Raw genomic sequence first — 25,002 nt, 5'->3', positions numbered from 1 at the left:
CTACTATATTAGGTTCTAATCATAGGTTTATTACACCATTTAAGTCCGTTTTCGCTCGTATGCTTATTTTGACCCGTTAAGGGTATTTAAGCACTTTCGAACCTAAAATCGCTTTCGATTGCTTCTAACATTCCATCACCACATTTCTTATCCTAAAATCTCCCACCACAACTGTATTTAAGGTGAGTTTAATGTGGTGATCAATATAAACCAAATTTTTACCTCTTGGTTCATTAATTTACGGCAAAAACTAAAATAGTGCCTTTTGACTAACATATTACATCTTTCAACCTCTATACTTATTCTAAGTATTTATCTAATCATGAAATTCGCTTCCAAACAACCTTTAAGGGTTGTTTGTTCAACTTAGCCTACAAGGGCGTTTTGGTCGATTTTGGTCCTTTTACGACGAAGGACTCTCTCTCAAATTATTCGACCAAAATAGCATTCTTAACTACAACATAATTATGCGTACCTGGCCCGGATCAGTAAGTAGACCCGATTTATACCTCGTTTTCATTATCACACCATCAATGGTGACGTAATTATCCAATTTGCTAATTGGTCCTGTTAACATAAGACTTGACAACCACATTAGTCGATATTGTCAAATGGTGTTATCACCACCATTCGACCCGTTTGGAGTATATGCCCAACATTATCTATTTAATCCAAAAACATCGTTTTTGATCTCCAATTCATACATACATCGTTTTCGGGGTGTTACATAAACAGCTTGATTGAATAATTCGTTTTGACAAATTTGATTTGACAGAAACGTATGTTACACCCAAAATGCGATAAAAAGTGTTCGAGTATACTCACAGTCGGTGTTCAGCAAGTAAACACAACTTGGTTGGATTGAAGGGAGCGTATATGAGATTAACCTGATTACAGATTGATAATGTAAGCGTTGAATAGTGCGTCAAACTGTGGCGGTGAACCAAGAGTCGGATGGTAATCCGATCGGATGGCCAGTCGATCGGGTGGCAATCCATTCGGATGGTCATCCGATCGGATGGCCATTCGATTGGAATGTCACCTCGTTTGGTGAAGATGTGTTTGTGTATGATGGCTTGTACTTTGAAATTTTCGTTGTAGCATTTTGAAAACAGAGAAGTATCTCTACCTTTCAGGTCGGTCGATCGAACGGCTGTTCGATCGGACGGCAATCCGATTGGTAGAACACTTTAGTGAGAACAAGTTCACAGCAGGTTGTTACTCGATCGGATTGCACTCCGATCGGGTGGCAATCCGTTTGGAACTCATTATGTTGAAAATTGTTTAAGTCCCAAGCGTCACACGATCGGACGGTCACTCGATCGGGTGGCAATCCGATCGGGTGGTAATCCGTTTCAACGTTCAGATCCTTTGAATAGTTTGAGAAATAATTCAAGTATGGAACCAAGTGCAGCCCGATCGAACGGCCGATCGATCGGGTGGCAATCCAATCGGGTGGTAACCCGATCGGGCGGCAATCCGTTCTGACGGTCTGATCGTCCTAACCCTTGTTTCCGTTTGAAGTGTTGTAGCTTTGAATGAGATGTTTTGATATCTTGCTTGAACAACAGGACCCTTATCTCATCCCAAGTGACCCGACCGAACATGTATCACCCTAGTCCGAACAGTTCATGGTGCGAGTCGGTTGTTCATGTTCAAACCCAAAATCAGTAATCTCTTGGATAGAATCCAGATCTTGAACCAACACAACACTAAGAATGAGTAGGAGGTCAGAACAAGCTCCGATTCCATCGGTTTTGAGTGTATTGAGTGTAAAAGAGTTGAAAGAAAGTTAGAAACCATCTTTCAATCCTTTTTCACCATGAATATGTTCAGATCTATGCAAGATCTTTGTTTATTTATGTGGAAATCGTTCAGATCTAAGTTGTTCCTGGTGAACTGAAGCCAAAACATGAAGTTCATAAGAACTCCATGATGACATCATCCTAGAACACCTCAAATCTAGTGATTTCACAGTTAGAAGTTAAGATTCAAAGGTGAAAATGATGAAGAAGTGTGTGTAGATTAAAGAAGTACAAGATTTGAGGTAGAAACTTACAAGAATCGCGAGAAATCGAGAGGAAAAGGTCCAAAAGTGCGCCGGTCGAATGAGGGCTGTCACATCACCATTCAAGTGATGTGACAAGTGCTATTTATAGGTGAAGTGGAGTGAAGGAGATGGAGTGCCATGGATCGGGTGGCAATCCGATCGGGTGGCTGTCCGATCGGGTGGCAATCCGATCGGGTGGCTACTCGATCGATCAGTCACTCGATCGGTGGTCTCCGGCGAATTGCGTTTCGATGTTCCGTTTTGTTCGTTAAATTTTGCGATAGCTTGGTTACGCATTATCATCCTACATTCATATATTTATTATAATTAGTCACAAAGGGTCGTATAAATATCCACATTTCAAAGTCTGTGTTGAAATAATCGAGTTGCGCGTTTCGAACATGCGTTGCGTTGCGACACATCACGGCTATTGAGGAGGGTAGAATCAGTCCTCACTCAACGTCATCATGAGTGTTAGTGCGTGCGATGTGATGTGTTATAGCGATAAAGTATGCATAATATGCGAAAATACTGCGAAATAACAATGTATGTGATATAACTACATTATGATCCGAATCTCTGGTGCTAGGAGTAACGAGTATAACGAGTAGTAACAACACACGAACGTGCGGGTTGTTACATATATTTTTGAAAGTGCTAACCTTCGTCCTCATAACGGTCCACCTTCCCGAAAAAGAGTCGGTCGTTCGATATTCGCCACGACCAATTGCGGCGAAAAATTTCTCACGTATACGACCCCAAAATACCTTTATATCTTGGTCGTTTCCTATAAAAAAGTTTAATTATAAAAATCTATGTTTATAAAAGTATCTAAAAAAGTTTATGGAGATAAAATTTACCAACAATCTCATCTTCCAATATGTCGAGCCATGCTTGTGCCAACGCAAATTCTTCCTTAGGCGTCCACAATTCGACCTTCTTAGGAGCACGTTTTTCGGTCGCATCCTTCTTTTGATGCCTTCTCGGTTTTGAGGAAGTGGGTTCGGCTTGGGTTTCAGGTACGGATTCGGTTTGGGTTGTGTTTTGGGTTTGGGGTATGTTTTAGGTTTGGGGTATGTTTTGGGGAAAAAATGAGGGTTAAGAATAATACCTGTAAAAACCGGGAATCGGTGGAGTGGTCGGATGAGGAGAAGTTGGGGTGCTAGGTGGCATCGGATAATATCCAAGCTCACCCGTACGCTTGTCTCTTCGATAACGGTCTTCTTGCTCGTTGTTTGGCGCACTTTGCCAAAACGGATGGGTCGGATCCCACGGGTTTTGGTTGTTGGGAAACATTGTGTGATTATATAAAAAAAGTGTAGAGATTTTGTATAAAAATTGAGGTAGAAGGGATGCAAATAATGGAAAAAAGTGGGGTATTTATAGGTGAAATTTATAAAATATGAAATTATTATTATTTTTTTAAATTTGAAGTTACCGTTCAACGGTAATATTTGAACAAACACCCCTCGATCCTGCCAATTCATCTTCGTTACCATGCTGATGAAACAACCATGGCGCCCTGGTTTAACTCGGTGGGTATGGGTGGTGGCGCCCTGGGGGCGCTATCGGTGGTGAGGTGGCGGGGTGGCGCCCTCCCACTGTGACAACTGGCACGAAACTGGTAATTTCCGTACAATTTAATTAATACTTGATAACTGCAATTATGTGCTTAAATGTCAACATTGTCTGATTACATACTATACAAGTGAATTCATGCACGTTTTATACCTACAAGAATTGCTTTATGCATTAATGAGTTGCGTCAGAAATACTAGTAAACTCACCGGTAAGACACATTGTGTCAACAATTCTGCAGAAAGCAATTAGACAATAGAATTGGGGCATAGGTGTAGGTCCAACGACAAGAATACATTAAAACCCAAGAATACATACAGGGGTTAACATATAGACTTTCCGGAAGCTAAAATACGCACTAAAAAGCACCCGAAACGCGAGTGCTGAATTTTACAGAATTCAGCTATAATCAGCTTTATAACCTCAAAATATTATGCAAAATTCATGTTTTATCATCTAGAATACTTCCCTAAGTGTCGGGAATTAAAAGTGTCACAAAAGGATACATAAAGGACACTAAACGGTGCAATTTAGCACTTTAACGAATCGGTATCTAACCGAACAACCGGACATTACCCGGAACATCAAAATATTACTAGAAGCATTGTTTATTTATTTCTGAGCTAGTTATGATTCCCGAGCACCCTAACACACTAAATAACACCATATATGAGCAACACCTAAACACTACACTTGAAATCTAACCATTTAACTTAACTACCCATGAAACTTACACATAACACCCCTCCCCCTTCACATTTTCGGTCCCAAGGTGGCCCCACTTATGATCTTCCATAATCTTGTTAAGATATTGAGTAGATCTCTTTGGATTGTGTAAGATATGGCATGTACTATAAGGGACACAAAACCCTTTGGTTAAAAGCTAATAAGGATTATAAGATGGACTAAGCTCATTTTATTTTCTCAACACCACTTCACTTTCCTTCCTCCCTCCCACTCTCGGCCGAAGGCACCACCACCCCCATCACCAATTTTTGGTTATCATACAAGCATTCCAAGTGCACTATAAGGTGTAAGAAGGTCACTAACGGAGCTTGGAGCTTGCGGATCATCAAGGACCTCTTCCGTGTGCTTTTATCCACTCCATCTTCACACTTGTTCTTCCCTAGCTTTAAGCTAGTTGTAAGATTCTTGAACACCCTTGTTTACTTCATATTTTTGGTGGTTAAAAGATGTATTATGTTGAAATCATAAGAACACTAAAAGACTTGAACTTGAATCTTAAACATAAAGCTTACATATGATGAAAACTTGATGAAATAGTGTTGTTTAATGTATGAATGATGTTGCTTGTTGTTTACTAGTAATATTGATGTTGATCACTACATGGAGCTTGCTAGATTGTGATTAAACATATGATCTAGCAAGTTAGAGGATGATTATGTGTTAACACAAGAAAATCATCCTTATACATAGACACGAACTTGAAAACAAAATAATTTCTTGAAAAGTAATAAACAAAATGAGCTAGTAAACTTATAAATCCAAGATTTATGAATGATTTTCCAAGAAAACCAAGTTTAAAATATGATTTTTAGAAGATCTTGGTTTTTACTTAAACCTACACTATTTTTATTAGAAAAACAAGTGTATAAACACTTATAAAACAAGAAAAAAATACAAAAGAAATATTTTTAGAAAAATCATCTTACAAGTTGTAAATGACTAAATTCTTCAAGAATGAGATTTACAAACAAACAACCATGTTTTTAAGGGTAACTAAACCTACTAAATAACATGGTAAGTTACTACAAGTTTTTACAAAAACTTCAAGTTCATGATGTAGTGTAATTTACTTGATCTTGACACTTGGTAAGACTTGATTTTGTTGTTGATGCTGATGATGATTTAAAAGAAAATAAACACATGTTTTGAAAACATGGGAAACCTCCACTTTTAGGGGAAACTATGTCAAAATTTTTATAAATTTTGACACTTAGAAAAATATAAGTTTTTGAGAAACTTATTCCCTAAAAATGTATCTAAAAATATTTACCAAGGTTTCCCTAATTTTTGTTGTGTTAAGAAATGATGATTTCTTCAAGATTAAAATTGATATTAAGTATGTATATTTTTGAGAAAAATATATATATTTATTGATCACCAAATTTTGTGCTATGTGTATGTAGTATGTATTATACGTGATAGTGTATTAGGACTTGAAAATACACTAAGTACTCCTAAGAAGTAAAAATACAAAAATACACATACAACATGCTTAGACAAATACAAGAAAATATATTTATGAAAATATATTACTTGATAGAATAAATAACTTGGACAAGTTATGAACATGAAATGAAGTTTTGAACAAAAATACATAACTCGGGTGAAAAATACAAGATATTTATATTTATTTTTGAGAAAATAATATAAGTAAGATGCATAGTTAAAAATATAAATTATTTTTAACACAAGAACACATATACAAAAGATAGTGACTTGTACTTGTGCGATACAAGTCTAGTGACTAACGTTAATAAAACACGTTTAGGTCACGACGCTAAATAAGCAAATCCGGTGAAGTTTACGACGCAGGAACGCAAAGTTGTAAGTTCATGCTCCCCCTTTTCTTTTAACTGTTTTTCAGTTTTATAACTTCGGGGGTGAAATACATGTTACAAATGTTACAATGTTTACAAATGGTATGATGCATACAAGAATTGAGGAATGATACGAGAAATCGTGTCACGAATAGGGTACCATAAGCACCATTAATCATGTACATACTAAGACCGCAGAACAAAAGGTTAGATTTAATGGGTTTTCGGGCAGCCACACTCTTGGTGAAAACTAGTACCGAGTAGTGCTTTTGTGTCTCAGTCGTGAATCGAAAACTAGAAAAATGCCTACGGTTTGGATGCTTCTTATGTCGTGTCACATGTTAATGGCCTTGCAACCCATTAACAAACTTGATACTTACAGAAATACTTGATTTATACAAGATACATACCGTGTTTTTCATACAAAGTATACAAACGTTCAATATAAGAACTGCATGAATTCACACCAACATTATGTTGACGTTTTTTCCAAAAACTCACATGTATTTCAGGTAACTAAAGTGGATGTGCGCACGGTCTTACTCTTGCTCGTGGATGTTGCTTATGTTTTATCTTTGAATAAAGTTGTAAACTTCCAGACAATATGCTGTCTTTTGATGTAAACACTTAAACTATGATTTCAGTTATGTAATGTTTGGCATTTGAAGTTATTTTTACGAGCATGTAGTATGTTTACCAATCGTATGCAATGAAAACCTTTCATGATCACACCTCGTGCTTCCGCCTTAGAAAGGGGTGTGACAGATTGGTATAAGAGCTGCAATTGTAGTGAACCAGGATTCCTTCTCGAGTCTAGACTACAATCTCTAGGATCCTTTCACGAAAACAATTTTTCAAAAAGTTTTCATTGCATAAAACTTTCCGCGACATCCACTACCTGAAACTGGTTACAAAAGAGTCAAGAAAAGACACTAAGAAACTTAGAGTGCACTGGAGTAGCACTTGTCTTTGATTAAGAATTACTTGCAATTATGTGTGATAATTGATATATACATATACTAGAAATAGAGTATCTCAGGTACTTGTGACTTTACTTGAAAGTTGTGACCTATCTGAAGGAAGTGATACGAGGATGAAAGGAACTGTGCTCCAAGGAAATTGTTTAATTCTATTAACTTTATCTGACCTTATTTTCTAGTGGTTTAAAATAGAAAAGAATAATTAATTTAATATACTAACATCTCGTTAACATGTTAACAAATAACTCATTTAATACCCCTTAACACAAGGAGTGAGTGATTTGGAATACCGGTTAACATACCATATTCATGTTAACACCCCAAATATTAGAGTAAACCATGGCCTAATCTTTCTATACTAATAAATGAATTTTTTTTTGACACGTGTCAATCGCTGGTACATCCTTATCTTATTTTTCAATTTCTTTTTTCTCTTAAACGATAGTTTAACTAAATATAATTTAGATAAAGATAATATTTTTTTATCAAACTTTGAATTAATAATCTCCTTATCTTATGTTTCTTTTTTTTCCTATTAAACAATATTTAACTAAATATAACTTTTTTATCAAGTTTTTATTCTTGTTTAAATCAGATGTAGTTAAATTATTTTTTTATACTATTACTATTTAATATTTAATAGGATACATAAATAAGAAAATTATATTATATCACAAACTTAATGGATCTGTCTTATTTTTTTACTATTTATTTTATTTTTTTCCGTTTATTAATAATAATCTAATATTTCATTGGTTCTATCACATGTAATACACATGTTTTTAATCTAGTAATAAATTAAAAATAAATTAAAAATTTAATAACTAAATAGTACATCGAATTTATCATTTAAATACAAATCTTGATGACCATACGTGTTAATCGATTTCATTATATTTATTTAACTCGTGTAATATATGGGGTATTTTAAAAATATAATTATATTGCTTATTATATTAAATTAAGAAGTTAATTGCCAAAATCATTCCTAAGGTTTGGGCACGTTTGCCATTTTCGTCCAAAATGACACTTTTGTATCAAATTGCCCCCAACGTTTATAACTTTTTGCCATTTTCATCCAAGTCACTAACTTGGTTTATTTTTTCTGTTAAGTTGAGGATATTTGGATGAAACTGACAAATATAAAACTACAGGGACGATTTTGGCAATTTTCTCAAACCCTTTTTAATTTCTTTTATTTAATTATTTTTGTTACATATATAATAATAAAAGAATATACATGGAGTTTTTAGAAAAAAATTAATAGTTTTGTCACATAATTTATATAAATTTAAAAATTTTCATCCAAATCACTAACTCAATTTATTTTTTAAAACGTTACATATTTTTTAAATGTGTTGAGCACCTAGAAAATATGTTGGCAGAAATAAAATATTTATTTAATTAAGATTATAAGGGTAACTAACTAATACTTATTCTGAGTGGTTTGAGTAAAAAAACTTTTGGTTCATAGCATTATAATTACAATTTGGTATGTAATTTTAAGGTTTGGTAACAATACGTTGTTTGATTGGGGGGGGGGGGCAATGGCTTCTGTTTTTCCTTTCCTTAGGAGCGAATTTAAAAGAGTAGAAAATGAATTACAAACTTGGTACATATGACAAGATTTTTTTATTTGACCTTTTTCAATAAGGTCACCAGTATTTTAGTTTTATAAAATTTAGAGGTTTAAGTACATTTTATTTTTATAAAACTGATCTATATAAAAAAATAGAAATTAATTTCTGTCTTAGTTTATAAACATCATTCGCCTTAATAGAAAAATTAACTTAGTTAGTGGTTGGATGAAAATTTATAAAAATTATGTGACAAAGCTATTATTTTTTTCATAAAATAATTGCATGTATATTCTTTTTTATTATATATGTAACAACATTAATTAAATAAAAGAAATTTAAAAGAGTTTGAGTAAATTGCCAAAATCGTCCCTATGGTTTTATATTTGCCAGTTTCATCCAAATATCCTCAACGTAACAGAAAAAATAAATTAAGTTAGTGGTTTGGATGAAAATGACAAAAAGTTACAAACGTTGGGGGCAATTTGGTACAAAAGTGTCATTTTGGACGAAAATGGCAAACCTGCTCAAACCTCAGGGACGATTTTGGCAATTAACTCTAAATTAAATTTAAGCAACCCGTGTATAACACGAGGTTCTAAGCTAGTAATAAATAACAGAAAACTACTTTGACATTGTATAACTATAAAAAGGCTATGTCGGTGGGAAACTTTTTTTTTTAATTTTTTTTTCTTTTTTTTTTGTCTTTTTTCTAGCAACCTTTGACTTTTCTTTTTTTTTTCTTTTTTTTCTTAATTTACGTTTTCGACCCTTATATTTTGTGTGTTGTTTCTTAAATACCAACTTCTTTTGCAATTTACATTTTTCGTCAACTTTTTAACTTTACGTTTTTACCCCTTGCACTTACATATTTTTTTCCCATCTCTTGTAATATACGTTTTTGGCCCTTATGCTTTGTTTGCTGTTTCTTAAATACCAAGTTCTTTTGTAATTTACAGTTTTCGTCAACGTTTAAACTTTACGCTTTTACCCCTTGCACAATTTTTTTCTTTCTTTTTTGTGGTTTTGTTTTTTTACTTATAACCTTTAATTTTCAGCATTGACTCTTACAACCTCCTAACTTTCTAAATATTTTTTAATCAACTTTGACGTCTTTATTTTTATTTACATGTCGCTATAAACTTAAGTTGATTAGCATTCACACTGACAACCTTTTTACTTTGTAAATACTTTTCTAATCGAGTTTCCCACTTGATGTAAGACATGCATCGACATACTTTTGTATCGGATCAAAAATCGGGTCGCCCCACCGCGAAGCGCAACACCCTAGTTATTAATAATAAATAAGAGAAAACTAGGTTGACATTAATAACTACAAGAAGTGACATGTGAGATCCAAACCTATCATCTCATTTTTTAATTTCTTTTTTTTAACGACAAGGAATGACGTGTCAATCACCGTGACATCGGGCGCTCTGGCCAAAGTCGACTACCCGATCGTCGCCAGCCTCTTGGCTCCCTCAGATGGGCGAAAACCCGACCTCCACCCGCCCGAAGACGATAGTGGAATAATTGGTAAAACCTCACCTCCCATCCAAGACAAACTGACGCCACTCGTATTTGCCCTTCATCTGAATGTCACAGAAAACAATGGAGAGAATGAGAATCAAACCTGGGTTACAATAAACACCAAATCTTTACCCAATCACTCCACCGCTACCTCATTGGCGATTTTTTAATCTCTTAAGTCGTAACAAATAAGGAGGGTATTTATTTGTTTAGTGGGAAAAGACCAAAACGTCGTCGTAGGATCATCAAAACAAACAAACAGGCTGAATCAAAGAAGAGAAAGAACAAAAAAAGAGGGTTTTAGGGTTCCGGTGAAGGAGATGAGCACGTATAATTACGTGGTTACAGCCCATAAACCCACCAATGTCACTCATTCATGCGTCGGCAATTTCACTGCTCCACAACAACTCAATCTTATTATCGCGTAACACATTCAATTCCTCATTCCTCTTTCTATTTTTATCTCATTTGATTTCCCCCTAATTCTTTATCAGCTTTTTAATATTATTCTATGTTATATATTACATACTGAACTTAAGCTTTTACCTCCGAAATTTGATGGAAATCTGGGATAATTTTATTAATGTATAAGTAGTTAAGCACTGTTGATTTAAAAAAAATTAAAATAAAATTCTACATTTATAAGTAGGGTTGTTATTGGGGATTTTGGACTTCTGTTGGTCAACATTTTTAGTTGATATGAAAAAGCTTTTGTGTTTGTTTACAAGTGGTGCATAGAGAATGTTACATTGTGGGAAGAATGATTCATCTTTTATTAATTAATTTTGGAACAAAGATTAGGTATAGAAGATATATGGATATTTGCATTTAATCAGTACTCAGGTGAACCTGAGAATTCAAAGTTTAAGCTTTTGTCGGTCGAATAAGAGAGTAGGCTGTTAACTTTGGCAGACGTGTGAAATGTGTGTTCCCCGCTGGCTGCTTGCTAAGTAGTTAATGCGGCAAAATATCGGATATCCGTCAAGTACCGATATTTGAGACAGGATATCAGTAATTTAATGTCATGCTAAATTTATACATATAGCAATTTAACACTAATAGTTGTAACAAGTAAGAACTGACTAAGACTTAAAACACTAACATTTAACAGTAGTAACTAACAATTAAGACTTAAAACACTAATAGCAGCAATAAGAAGAAAAATGAACGGTAGAAATAAGAATAATGGTATTGATATCGGGAAAGTCGGTGATTTATCGATCAAGTATCGGTCTTATATCGGTCAAATATCGGACAATATCACTAATATTATCGGTACTGATATTCTGACCAATATTTTGTACCGCTATCTCGGCAGGGGGACTGATTATATCACTAATATATCGGGATATTAACTACATAGGCTGCTTGTGGCGCAGGCAATCGTTGTAAATTGGTTGCAAATTATTTTTTCCGTTAGGCGGTTACTTTCTGGCAGCGACGGAGTTTAATCAAAAGTTTCGGGGGGCGGATAGTCATGGGACCCAATTGATATATTGTATAAATATTTAGGCAAAATAATTGTGGGGGCGATCATATATAATTTTAAAATTTTCGGACGAAAATCGAAAATTTTACACTTCTAACCGAAACATTAGAGGGGGCGGGTGCACCCCCGGTTCCCACTAAGCTCCGCCCTTGCTTTCTGGTACCCTTTTTTATGGGTTTTTACTTTAGCAATTTGTTTTTGTTTTTCAAAGGAAAAAAAGGATTTTTTCGATTTTTTTTTTTTCATACGACTCATTTTTGTTCATCGTGCATCTGTTTTTCAGGAAATGCACGCGTATCGAGATTCATTTACTTACTCCTCAAGGCTTGCAGGTGGGTTTGCATTCCTATGGTTTTTGTACATTAAATAGTTTATGTTTGTGCTTTAGACATGCATTGTGTATGCGTTTTGGTCCTGTATTACATGGGTGTATGTCTAGTTGCACAATATCACACTTTGATTTAACTGTAAGATAAGTTTTGATTAAGAACCATCAACGGGGTGGTGCAGTGGTAAGCATATGTGTTGGAACTTGGAATGGAAATGATATAAGATATGAATTTTTACATAATCCTCAACACATGTCTTAGCGCATGACGTAGTTCAATATTATTAATTAGTAATAAATCAAAACCGAGTTGGCTAGTTCTATATCTAATTGCAAATTTGTGTTTATGCAGCCTATGTTGGATGTGCCAATATACGGAAGAATTGCAACTCTAGAACTTTTCCGTTCTCATGTGAGTAATTGTTTAGCGGTTTTCATAGAAATAACTAATTATACAACTCTTGCATCAATTTAAGTTTTGTTGTTCATTTGTGATTTTGTATTATTGAAGGGTGAAACACAAGACCTTCTGTTTATTGCAACCGAAAGATACAAATTTTGTGTTCTTCAATGGGATGCTGATGCAAATGAGGTTATTACAAGGTTCGGTTCTATAACAAACCTAAACTATGCTTTACAACAACATTTGTATATATCTTTTTTTTACAAATTTGTTTATGATTTGTGTAGAGCTATGGGTGATGTCTCGGATCGCATAGGCAGACCTACAGATAATGGCCAGGTATATATCAAGCTGCATGAGTCAAAATCTGATTTTTAATAATATTTTTCCCACATATTTGATCTTTGTAGATAGGCATAATTGACCCCGACTGCAGACTCATCGGGCTTCATTTGTATGATGGGTTGTTTAAGGTAGTTTATTCACGATGTAATCTTCCATTATCTATGTTACTTTTTATGCTTTTGGATGTTATTTAGCTTTTAAGTTCAAATATACTTCTTTCGTATGCTTATTTTTTGTTCAGGTCATTCCATTCGATAACAAAGGACAACTCAAAGAAGCATTTAACATCAGGTATGTATTACTTCGGTCACTTTGTATGCGTTCATATTACTTATAAAGCCATATGTTTCTGTTGTAGTAATCGACCCGTTGTTGACTTTCTGTACGTATTTCAGGCTAGAAGAACTTCAAGTTTTGGATATCAAATTTCTATACGGTTGTCCAAAGCCTACAATCGTTGTTCTTTATCAGGTTGGGGCTCTTTACAAGGGAATTAAAAATAATTTTCAAGAATGATAAACTTATTGTTGCCTGCTTTCAGGATAATAAAGACGCACGCCATGTAAAAACATACGAGGTATCGTTGAAGGATAAAGACTTTGTTGAAGGTCCATGGTCTCAAAACAATCTTGATAATGGGGCCGATTTGCTAATTCCAGTCCCGCCACCTTTTTGTGGTGTATTAATCATCGGGGAGGAGACAATTGTGTATTGTAGTGCTTCCGCTTTTAAAGCTATACCCATTAGACCCGTAAGTCAAGTGCTCATTTCTTCATTGTTTCCTCACAATATGTTCTATACAAACGTATTCTTGATTGATGGCGATTGTATTGTTTGACGTTGTAGTCTATTACTAGAGCGTATGGAAGGGTGGATGCGGATGGTTCGAGGTATTTACTTGGTGACCTTAGTGGGCTTCTTCACTTGCTTGTCATAGTCCACGAGAAAGAAAAGTGAGTTTTGATTTTACGTCTTGCTACTATACAATTTTTTTGCTTCTTTAAGTTTGCGTGAAGTTGTTGTTCATGATTGTTCTTAAGGACATTTTCGTTATTGTTTCTAGGGTTACCGGACTCAAAATTGAGCTTCTAGGGGAAACATCTATCGCATCAACTATATCATATCTTGATAATGCATTTGTATATGTCGGCTCAAGCTTTGGAGATTCCCAGGCACGTAAATTTGTATACATTCATCATATAATGGCTTCTTGTAAGCTCGTTATATTTAAGACGGAATATATGGGCCAAACATTTAGATAAAAAAATTTTAAAAACCGATAGCTTAATAATTTAACTGGTCCTTAATTCCCTTCCTTTTTCTAGTTGTAAAACGTATTTGTATATATTTGATTCGATGTTTTTTTTCCTTTCCGTTGAATTGAGGTATACGATGTTGTTAAAGTTTTTTTTTTTTTTTACTTCTCCGTTGCAGCTTATCAAATTAAATCTTCAGCCTGATGCAAAAGGGTCTTACGTGGAAGTGCTAGAAAGATATGTCAACTTGGGCCCAATTGTTGACTTTTGTGTGGTTGACTTAGAGAGGCAAGGTCAAGGGCAGGTTGTAACTTGTTCAGGAGCATATAAAGATGGTTCCCTTTGCATTGTTAGAAACGGGATTGGGATAAACGAACAGGTATGCCGTATGTGCTGTCTTTTAATTGTTCTATTGGTAGTATTTTATAAGTTATGATTATTTATTTTACGCTAAATATCCTTTTATAAGGCGTCCGTGGAACTACAAGGTATCAAAGGAATGTGGTCACTAAGATCAGCTACAGACGATCTGTACGACACATTTTTGGTTGTGAGTTTCATCAGTGAGACTCGAATATTAGCAATGAACGTAGAAGATGAGCTGGAGGAAACTGAGATTGAGGGCTTTAGTTCTCAAGTACAAACTTTATTTTGTCATGATGCCGTGCATAATCAACTTGTTCAGGTTTGCATGAGCATTCGTAATTATTTATCTCTGCATCATATATATATTTTTTTAAATATTTTGTTAACTTGAGATCATACAAATCATGTTTCAGGTTACTTCAAGCTCCGTGAGACTCGTGAGTTCAGTATCGAGAGAATTAAGACACGAATGGCATGCACCTATTGAGAACTCTATTAATGTTGCCACTGCTAACGCTACTCAAGTAATTAAATTAAATTTCATTTAAATATGTGTTTTAGTCATCCTTTTTGATCTAAAGAATGAAAAGGGTAACTGTTTTTTTTTTTTTTAATTTGAATATTTGACAGGTTCTATTGGCTACTAGAGGTGGCCATCTTGTTTACATTGAAATCGGTGACGGAGTTTTAGTAGAAAAAAAACACGCCGAACTGAAATACGATATTTCATGCCTTGACATAAACCCGATAGGTGAAAATCTTCACTATAGTAATCTTGCGGCAGTCGGTATGTGGACGGATATTAGTGTCAGAATATTTTCACTCCCTGACCTAGAGCTCAAGACCGAAGAGCATTTAGGTGGTGAAATTATTCCTCGTTCCGTTCTTCTCTGTGCCTTTGAAGGGGTATAACCGTATAATTGTTAATTCTTTTTCAACGATATTTAAGTTGCGATGGTAGCGATTTTTTACATCTTTATCGAACTGTTTGTTTAATGTTTATTTTCCAGATACCATACTTGTTGTGTGCACTTGGAGATGGTCATCTTTTGAACTTTTTACTGAACACAGTCACTGGCGAATTGACGGATCGAAAAAAAGTATCACTCGGGACCCAACCGATAACACTTAGAACATTTTCATCGAAAAATACCACTCATGTTTTTGCAGCCTCTGATAGGCCAACTGTTATTTACAGCAGTAACAAAAAGTTACTCTACAGTAACGTGAACCTAAAAGAAGTTAGTCATATGTGCCCTTTCAATTCTGCTGCTTTTCCCGACAGGTTAGTTTAGTTATCTTTCACCTTTTTTACTCTCATTTTTTTTCTAGTTAGTAACTTTTTTATCTTGTGGGCAATAGTCTTGCAATTGCGAAAGAAGGTGAGTTAACAATCGGGACAATTGATGATATTCAGAAGCTTCACATCCGCTCAATCCCTCTTGGTGAATACGCAAGGCGTATTTGCCATCAAGAAAAGTCTCGTACATTTGCCATATGTAGTTTAAAGTACAACCAGTCAAGCACAGAGGATTCTGAAATGCACTTCATTCGGTTGTTAGATGATCAAACCTTTGATTTCCTATCAACTTACGCACTTGATCAATTTGAGAATGGCTGTTCCATACTCAGTTGCTCTTTCTCAGACGATAATAACGCATATTATTGTGTTGGCACGGCTTATGTTATGCCAGAGGAGAATGAACCATCAAAGGTATGTTTCATAGTTTTTATATTGAGTGAATCTTTTGGTTTCTTTCTTTCATTACGTTGATGTTTTATAGTTTTTAGAGTAAAATGCCCGGATAGTCCCTGTGGTTTGCTAAAATTTCACCCTTAGTCCCCAACTTTCTAAAATTACACTCATGCTCCCTGTGGTTTGACTACTTGTTACCAATGTTGTAGAAGGCGCTAGGCGCTAGTCGGGCGGTAAGGTACCGCCTAGGGATTAATCGGAATGGGATTTTTATATGTAACTTTTCAAAATTATATATATATACCCAATAATATAAAAGTAATACTTCAAAATTCACATAAATACTTCAAGTTTCAGATAGTATGGTTCGATTTTGACCGATTTTGACCAATTTTGACCGCCTAGGACCGATTTTGACCGATTTTGACTGATTAATATAGTCCGATTAATCCGATTTTTGACCGCCTAGGTACCGCCTTTGACCGACTTTGACCATGGCCGATTAATTGACCGACTAGCTCAAAATTAGGCAGTAAGTGGCCGCCTAGCGCCTAGGCGCCGATTAATCGGCCGCCTAGGCCGATTTCTGCAACACTGCTTGTTACTCGGATAGTCCCTGAAGTGGATGGAGGTTAGTTTTCTCAGTTAAGTAAGTGTAAAATGACTAAATTACCCTTACTATTAATACAAAAATAATGGGTCCCACCTTTTTATATATTCAACTATTTTTATTATGATTTTAAATTAAGGGGTAGTGTAGTCATTTTTCACTCACTTAACTGAGAAAACTAACCTCCATTCACTTCAGGGACTATCCGAGTAACAACTTGTCAAACCACAGGGAGCATGAGTGTAATTTTAGAAAGCTGGGGACTAAGGGTGAAATTTTAGCAAACCACAGGGACTATCTTGGCATTTTACTCTAGTTTTTATATTGATGAACGAGTGCAGGGGCGTATTTTGGTTTTCATGGTTGAAGATGGAAAGCTTCAACTAGTAGCTGAGAAAGAAACGAAGGGCGCGGTGTACTCCTTGAATGCTTTTAACGGTAAACTACTGGCTGCTATAAATCAAAAAATTCAACTGTACAAGTGGATGCTTCGTGACGACGGTACACGTGAATTGCAATCTGAATGTGGGCATCATGGCCACATACTTGCTCTCTATGTGCAAACTCGTGGGGATTTCATCGTCGTTGGTGATTTAATGAAATCAATTTCACTCTTGATTTATAAGGTAATATCGAACTCGTTTTATATTTCGTTACCATCTTTGTTCTGTTTAATTACTTTGTGTGTGGTTGCCGCATCAGCATGAGGAAGGTGCTATAGAGGAACGAGCGCGTGATTACAACGCCAATTGGATGTCAGCAGTCGAGATTCTTGACGACGACATTTACCTCGGTGCTGAAAACAACTTCAACCTTTTTACTGTCCGCAAAAACAGCGAAGGCGCCACTGACGAGGAACGGGGGCGTCTAGAGGTGGTTGGTGAATACCACCTTGGTGAGTTCGTGAACCGGTTCCGACACGGTTCACTCGTGATGCGGTTGCCCGATTCTGATGTTGGTCAAATCCCAACCATTATTTTTGGGACGGTCAATGGAGTCATCGGTGTCATTGCTTCACTCCCTCAAGACCAGTACATTTTCATGGAGAAACTTCAGTCGAATCTGAGGAAGGTTATAAAAGGCGTTGGCGGTTTGAGCCATGAACAATGGAGATCGTTTTATAACGAAAAGAAATCCGCTGACTCCAGAAATTTCTTGGATGGTGATTTAATTGAGTCGTTTCTTGATCTTGGAAGGAGCAGAATGGAAGAGATTTCAAAATCTATGAATGTTTCAGTTGAGGAAGTCATGAAGAGAGTAGAAGAATTAACAAGATTGCATTAATCTATGAATGTTTCAGTAGAGGAAGTCATGAAGAGAGTAGAATTAACAAGATTGCATCAAGGTTGTATCCCCTGGATGCTTTTTTGAGAAACTTTGTTTTGAACCTTAACATGTGAAACTTTGTGCTTTTTTCTTGGTTTTGTTTGTATATAATAAAAGAAAAATGTGTTGGTGTGAATTTTATCTTGCCTTGTTTATCTTATTTATATTAAAGTTCTAAAATATTTTTTGTAAGTGAGTTATAATTTTTTGCTGGGTTCGAAAACATGTCAAAATGAGTTCAATTTTTTTTAAATGACAACGTTTTCATACTCCTAAATTACACCAAAGTTTTGAGTTAAGTTCTTGGTTTAAGTTTTTAAATGCCACGGATTTTGCCTTTTCTTGAGTTTTTGTAAAGATTATTGTTAATTATGATGAAAAGCCCCGAAGCGCCTACTCGGCATGCTTTAACCCCCCTGCCCTTACTCACCACACTATCTAGCCTTAACCCGGGTCTATTTTACATTTTTACCCGTCAAAAGAAAACCATGTAATATTTTTAAGGGAAAACCACGAAAATGGCCAAGACAACGCCGTCTTTTCCAAATTGGCCAATTGACACCCCTCACCAAGCCGTTTCCACATGCTGAAACGACACAAGGAATCCTTTCAACGCCCAACCAACCATTCAACGCCACGTGTCCGACAAAACCTGTAACAGCTTGAAGGCGTTTCAGAACACGCCACGTGTCCGACCATTGTTGAAAGAACTTAGCCAAGTCGTTTCAATCGGCGCCTGTTGAAAGAACTTAGCCGAGTACCTTCGTGAGCCAAGTCGTGTGCTTGGGTTGGAGCCGAGCCGTTACCGTACACACATGGACCCCACCGCTTCAAGCCAAGCCGTTTCCCCCCATTGTTTGTGCCGTCTCAGTTGCTCCGAGCCGTTTCAGCTGGCTTAAGCCGGTACAGGCTTCTAAAGCCGTTTCAAGCTATTGTTTGAGCCGTTTCAATGCGGTAGTTTATATATTTATATTTGCCTGTTTTTTTGTGTGTGTTTGTGCAACAGATTTATCTAAACTTATCAAAACAGTTAGGTTTTGTAGAAGGAACTTAAAATTATGAAGATTCGTTTGGTTGCATACAGCGGCGGAAAGTGGGAAATCGTTAACGGAAAGTTGGAGTATGTTGCTGATGCTGATTCAAGTAGACGTGGTTTAGAAATTGAACCCAACCTTTCATACACTGCTCTTTTAAGTAAAGTGTCAAACATGTGTAGTTCTACAAACATTACGAAGTTATCGTATCGGTTGTCTTCGTTTAGTGATCCAATCGATATAATTAATGATGAAGATCTTGCAATGTTTTATAATTTTGCTATGGAAAATATTTTTGAAATTTATAAATTATATGTCGTTGAAGGGTTTTGTGCTGGGTCATCTAGTTTTTCACCTCCAAATAAATTTAAAGTTCCTGATTTGAATCTCTGTATTGATGAAGAAAATTATGATGTTTTAAACGACTACCAACCAAATCCCGATAATTCATTTGAAAAGTGTTTGCCATCTTTATCAATTACTTTTGAACTAGGGCACGTATTTAATAACAAAGAAGAAATGAAACTTGAGTTGGGAAAAAATGTTTGTTAGAACGCTTCGAGTTTAAAGTAGATAGATCATCTAAAACGCGGTACGAAGTGTCATGTTTGGTCGACGGTTGCGTTTGGCGTTTTCGTGCATACAGTTTTGGGGATAATGGGTTGTTTTTTATTAAGGGTTTTAACGATAAACACACGTGCTCGAAGACGCTAACGTACCCATATCTTCGTCAGGCAAACCCAAAGGTTGTGGCTCACTATTTAAAAGAACCTTTAAAAGACAGTGGTAGAATATATCGTTGTAATGATATAGTGAAAGATTTTAGACAAAGATTCCAAGTTGAGATAACCACTAGTCAAGCTTGGCGTGGAAAAAGTATAGCACTAGAGCTTTTAGAAGGAACAAGCAGAGATTCGTTTGCAGAACTACCATTTTACTGTTACAATTTAGAGCGGGCAAATCTGGATTCTGTCACTCATATCAAGACCGATGACGAGCGTCGGTTTGAAATGGTCTTTGTTGCGATTGGTGCTGCAGTAAGTTACAACAGTCTGTATTTTTTTCGTCAAACTACATCTTCTTGACTTTTTTTTAAATAATTTCATTTCAGATTGGTACCTTTATCTGTAATCTAAGACCGGTGGTGATCATTGATGTTGCACACTTAAAGGGTGAATTTAAAGGAACCTTATTTTTAGGAGTCGGGATGGATGGAAACAACCAAATTTTACCAATTTCCTATGGAATAGGAAAATCAGAGGATGGTGAATCTTGGACATGGTTTCTGTCAAAGCTTAGAGAATGTATCGGTGAAATACCCGACATGGCGATAATATCGGATAGAGCGAATTTTATACACTTAGCTGTTAGAAACGTCTTTCCACATGCTTATCACGGGTTATGCTGTCATCATTTAATGATGAACCTACGTTTACCGTCTGATAAAAAAAGAAAAGAAAATGAGAAGCTGTGGTGGAAGACATGCAAATCGTACCGATTGTCTGATTTTAATGAGTCATTCAATGCTCTTTGTCTTGCCATTCCTAGAGTACGTCACACTCTAACAAGTATTGGGTTCGGTAGACGGGCAAGGGCGCATTGTCCCGGCAATCGATATCATTATATGACATCTAACAGCGCGGAGTCTATTAACGCTTTATCTAGACACTCGCGTAAAATGCCGGTAACGCAAACCGTTTGTTACCGGACTGAAACATTATAAAACATAAATTTGGGCATCTACCGAACCCAATACTTGTTAATGGACTGAAACATTATACAACATAAATTTGGGCCCAAACCGTTTGTCGACTTTATTTTGTAAGATTTTTCTAATTTTTTTAGTTATTTTTAAGTTATTATAAACATGTTAACTGACTCAAAAACTATTTTTATATTAATATTAAACAAAATATTAAACATAAATATTAAACAAAAGATAATAAAAATAAACACCAAAATATTAAACAAAACATAATAAAAAAATCTAAAACCATATCCTAATAGCCTCCCACTCCGAGACATGTGTGAAATCATGTCCCTCTTCATGACGGTAGTTGATGAGAGCCACGTCCCTCGTATCGTCCTCACCAAGGTCCGGCATTTCTGTTTCCACTTTCTTGTAATATCGGTCGAACCTCTCACATTCCAACCGGATGACACGGAACCTGGAGGATAACGCGTCGACGGCCCGGTTGTGATCCGGACCTCGTAGTTGGGCAAAAATTTGTTGAACACGAAGCCAGAGCCCCCCTGTCCTCGTCGCGGAGGATCGATCACCGCCTCCTCCCAAGCTTCGCACAAATCCACCATTTTCAGGTGGGTGGTTAACGACGTCTGAGAAGTTGATATTTTAAACGGCTGAGAATGTTTGATATTTGAAACGACGTGGTGATAAATGAACGGGGTGAGGGTTTATATAGTGGGGTAAATTGAGGGCGTTGAAACGCCGTGTGCACCATTGATTTTAAACAAGGCTGTTGAGTTTCTTATTTTTTTTATTTTTTTCCACTAATTTTTTTTGCTTGGTAATTTACTGCAGTAATGGATCGCTATTATAATATATATCGAATGAAAAACAAGTAAACTTTATTATTATTTAATACATATTACATAGAAGACATAACATGTAAAAATACAAACATAAACATTTCAACTATAATACGCCAAGCATCTTCAGATAACAACATAACTTCGCCAAACCGCTGCTTAGGACTCGGTTGAAAACCGAGAGCAAATTGAAAATTAGGAGTGAATCTATTCTCTTCTTCTGGAATTCGCGTCAAAACACCTTACCAATGATAAAGATGCGTCTTGAACTCGCAAGTTCCATCCACACTCACTGGGTAAGTAGAGGTGGCATTTCTGAAGAGACGATACTCCAATATGAGAAACGATATCAAAAGCTAATTTGACAATTAAAACCCAGAAACACGTCTTTTACACTAACAGATACGTGTGGTTTCATAAATATTTCTTGCCTTTGATACACGAAAACATCTATAAGAATCAAATAATGGAGGGAGGATAACATTTTCTATAAGATTTAAGTGTGGTAGAGGGATCCGTTCAACAAGCACACACAAAAAAAAAAAAAAAAAAAAAAAAACAAGGGGGTAAATATATAGGGGAACAGACGGTGAAACGGCTCGAACAACACATTGAAACGGCTTGAACTATAGGTTGAAACGGCTTAAGACAGCTGTACCGGCTTAACACAGCTGTACCGGATTAAGCCAGCTGAAACGGCTTAAAAAGCGGCCGAGACGGCACAAACAATGGGGGAAACGGCTTGGCTTGCAGCAGTGGGGTCCACGTGTGTACGGTAACGGCTCGGCTCCAACCCAAGCACACGGCTTGGCTCACTGAAGGTACTCGGCTAAGTTCTTTCAACAGGAGCCCATTGAAACGGCTTGGCTAAGCTCTTTGAACAATGGTCGGACACGTGGCGTGTTCTGAAACGCTTTCAAGTCGTTACAGGTTTTGTCGGACACGTGGCGTTGAATGGTTGGTTGGGCGTTGAAAGGATTCCTTGTGCCATTTCAGCATGTGGAAACGGCTTGGTGAGGGGTATCAATTGGCCAATTTGGAAAAGACAGCGTTGTCTTGACCATTTTCGTGGGTTTCCCTATTTTTAATCTTTTTATTATTGTGTTGAGCTCTTTTGATAATACGTGTTTGTGTATATTGTTTTTTAGCTTTTACCAAGTTAATTTTAGCTTTTACTATGTTAAAATTAAATTTTCTTTTTAAATTGACCATGAGCAAGTTGCTGAGAATTGTTGTTTACAGTTAATCGAAGCAAGATACTTTAAAAGTCATTACCTTATAATGTGTAAAAAACTTTATAACTTTTATTATCGTATAACAATTCAAACAACTAATTTTAACGTATTACAAAAAAAATGACCTATGTTAATTAGGAACACTGACATAACATAATAGTCCGTGTATTACACGGATTGTATACTAAAAATATGTAATACATAAATACATATACATATTATCGGGCGATTAATAAATAGATCCCAATATCCATAGCTACTAAAAATATGTAATACATAAATACATATACATATTATCGGGCGATTAATAAATAGATCCCAATATCCATAGCTGCGAGCGGTGGTGATGTTAAGGCGGCGGTGTTGATGCTTAGGCGATAGTAAAGAGGGGTTGTTTTTTGAACGTCATGATTCTATGATTATTGAATGGGCAACATATGCTTTAAAAACCCAACAAAAGATATAAAAATGAAAGGAAAACGATTAACGATTATGTAACTACATCTCTAATATTGAACTCGCACCATCTCTCTCACACCAAATTATGAAATTTGGTCCTACCTTTGATCCATAAGGAGTTTGCTTTACTATCTTCCACCATTTTGTATTTCAGTATGCTTATTCCGTTAAACGCTTTTTTATTCCTTGCTTTCCAAATTTGCCACATTGTTATTGGGAACATCACCCATATGACTTTCTTCCATTCTTTTGAACTCACAAGGGCGCCTATGCTTGCCAAACCCTTGCTGTAAGAATTGAGCGATACTAGAATTAAGTGATACCAGAACTGGAATCTTTAGCCATGCCCTTATATCATCATCCCCCCCCCCCCCCCCCCCCCGAATTTGAAGTTGTTTGATACGATCTTGTGTTAAAGTTCGTAAGGCCTTTTGGTATACTTTAACCCATCTTAACTCCACCTAAATGCCACATCAACCTTTTTTCCTCATTTTATTTTACCCCATTCCAAGGAAATGGTTTAATCCCTTTTAAATTCATCTAACCCTATTTTTTTAGAGGTTTTTGGTTTAAAAAATAAAAGAATAATTAAATCTGTCTCTTAACATTCGGTTAACATGTTAACATACAACCTATTTAATGCCCCTTAACACAAGGAGGGAGTGGTTTGCAATCTTGATTAACATGCGTATGGCACATCAGTTGTGTATGGATAGCAGCCCAAAAGAAACGACGAGTTAAAACAGTGCAGACTAACAATTTTAAGAGCCGAAATCGCAGAGAAGTAGAGTGCACCGGTGTATTCACGGCAACTGGTATCTTTCCTGGTTAAACAACACCAACGTATGTCAACAAGTAAAACAGAAACAGGGACAAAACATCAATTCTTCAGTAAATTCAACACAAGATACAAAATCTTGGGTTTCAATTTTGCAAAGGGGACTCACCAGGTTGACCTTTATGCTTAGATGAATCAAGGGTAGGAGAAATTGACCTCAAAATACTAAAGAGTTTCAGCTTCTAAAGTGGGATTCATCACAGATTGCATTCTTGTGACTGAAAGAAGGGTGTTGTTGCTTTGGTGATCACCTCCCAAACACCTAATTAAGTGTTGTTGTCTCCTTATTATGCCACCATAATACTGCTGCATATGTGTGTTATTCCTTAAACTGCACAAAGAACCCTAAATTAGATATACGAATTGGGTTTAAAAGGGGGAAGTTACAAGAACATGTTAAGTGAAAGAAACTGGTTGAATGTGGATGATTCAAACATGTCACAAATTGAGCAAACGGGTTACAACTGTCACAAATTAGATATACGAATTGGGTTTGAATGTGGATGATAAAAGCACCATGGCCAAAGAACTCTAATTTGGTGGGTGATGTGAAGCCCTAATTTACATAATTTAGAAAAGTGATGAATTGGGGGTGTTAGTATTAAAAGGCGGGAAACACAAGTGGGGAGGTGAAATGACCGTTCTACCCTCATGTGTAATGCACATGACATAACTTAACTGAAAATTATTACTGGGTTTGTCCTAAAGGACATAACGTGCAACATTTTCAAACATTAAGTACAAAAGTCATCAATTTTAAAGGTAAAGGACAACGCCTGAAATTTGGG

General features: G+C 36.0%; 1 protein-coding gene and 1 long non-coding RNA gene across 2 annotated transcripts; one reads left to right on the top strand and one right to left on the bottom strand.

Annotated features, from left to right (window-relative positions):
• The first annotated feature begins 10,504 nt into the window (after positions 1-10,504).
• On the top strand, positions 10,505-18,237 carry LOC110936969 (DNA damage-binding protein 1). Its single transcript, XM_022179375.2, has 19 exons — positions 10,505-10,703; positions 12,052-12,100; positions 12,449-12,508; positions 12,608-12,699; positions 12,787-12,838; positions 12,910-12,972; positions 13,086-13,135; positions 13,240-13,315; positions 13,386-13,595; positions 13,691-13,797; positions 13,908-14,016; positions 14,279-14,479; positions 14,570-14,785; positions 14,880-14,990; positions 15,097-15,372; positions 15,477-15,751; positions 15,829-16,180; positions 17,114-17,398; positions 17,475-18,237. The coding sequence occupies exons 1-19, from the start codon at positions 10,600-10,602 to the stop codon at positions 18,054-18,056; spliced, it is 3,270 nt and encodes a 1,089-aa protein (XP_022035067.1). The 5' UTR covers positions 10,505-10,599; the 3' UTR covers positions 18,057-18,237.
• Positions 18,238-23,959: 5,722 nt separating this feature from the next.
• Positions 23,960-24,787, bottom strand: LOC110936968. Its single transcript, XR_002590476.2, has 2 exons — positions 24,324-24,787; positions 23,960-24,200 (listed from the first exon to the last, which is right to left on the bottom strand). It is a non-coding gene; the product is annotated as an uncharacterized LOC110936968 (long non-coding RNA).
• Positions 24,788-25,002: the final 215 nt, after the last annotated feature.

This window comes from Helianthus annuus, chromosome 4 (genome assembly GCF_002127325.2).
Source record: "Helianthus annuus cultivar XRQ/B chromosome 4, HanXRQr2.0-SUNRISE, whole genome shotgun sequence".
Taxonomy (NCBI): domain Eukaryota; kingdom Viridiplantae; phylum Streptophyta; class Magnoliopsida; order Asterales; family Asteraceae; genus Helianthus; species Helianthus annuus.
This window is presented reverse-complemented; position numbering and strand designations above follow the sequence as displayed.

Excerpts from the sequence above, each read along its gene's own strand:
- LOC110936969 (XM_022179375.2), top strand. The coding sequence starts at position 10,600 with ATGAGCACGTATAATTACGTGGTTACAGCCCATAAACCCACCAATGTC. Across the intron at positions 13,596-13,690 it reads AAGCTATACCCATTAGACCC|TCTATTACTAGAGCGTATGG; the intron begins GTAAGTCAAGTG and ends TTGACGTTGTAG. Across the intron at positions 14,786-14,879 it reads TGCATAATCAACTTGTTCAG|GTTACTTCAAGCTCCGTGAG; the intron begins GTTTGCATGAGC and ends ATCATGTTTCAG.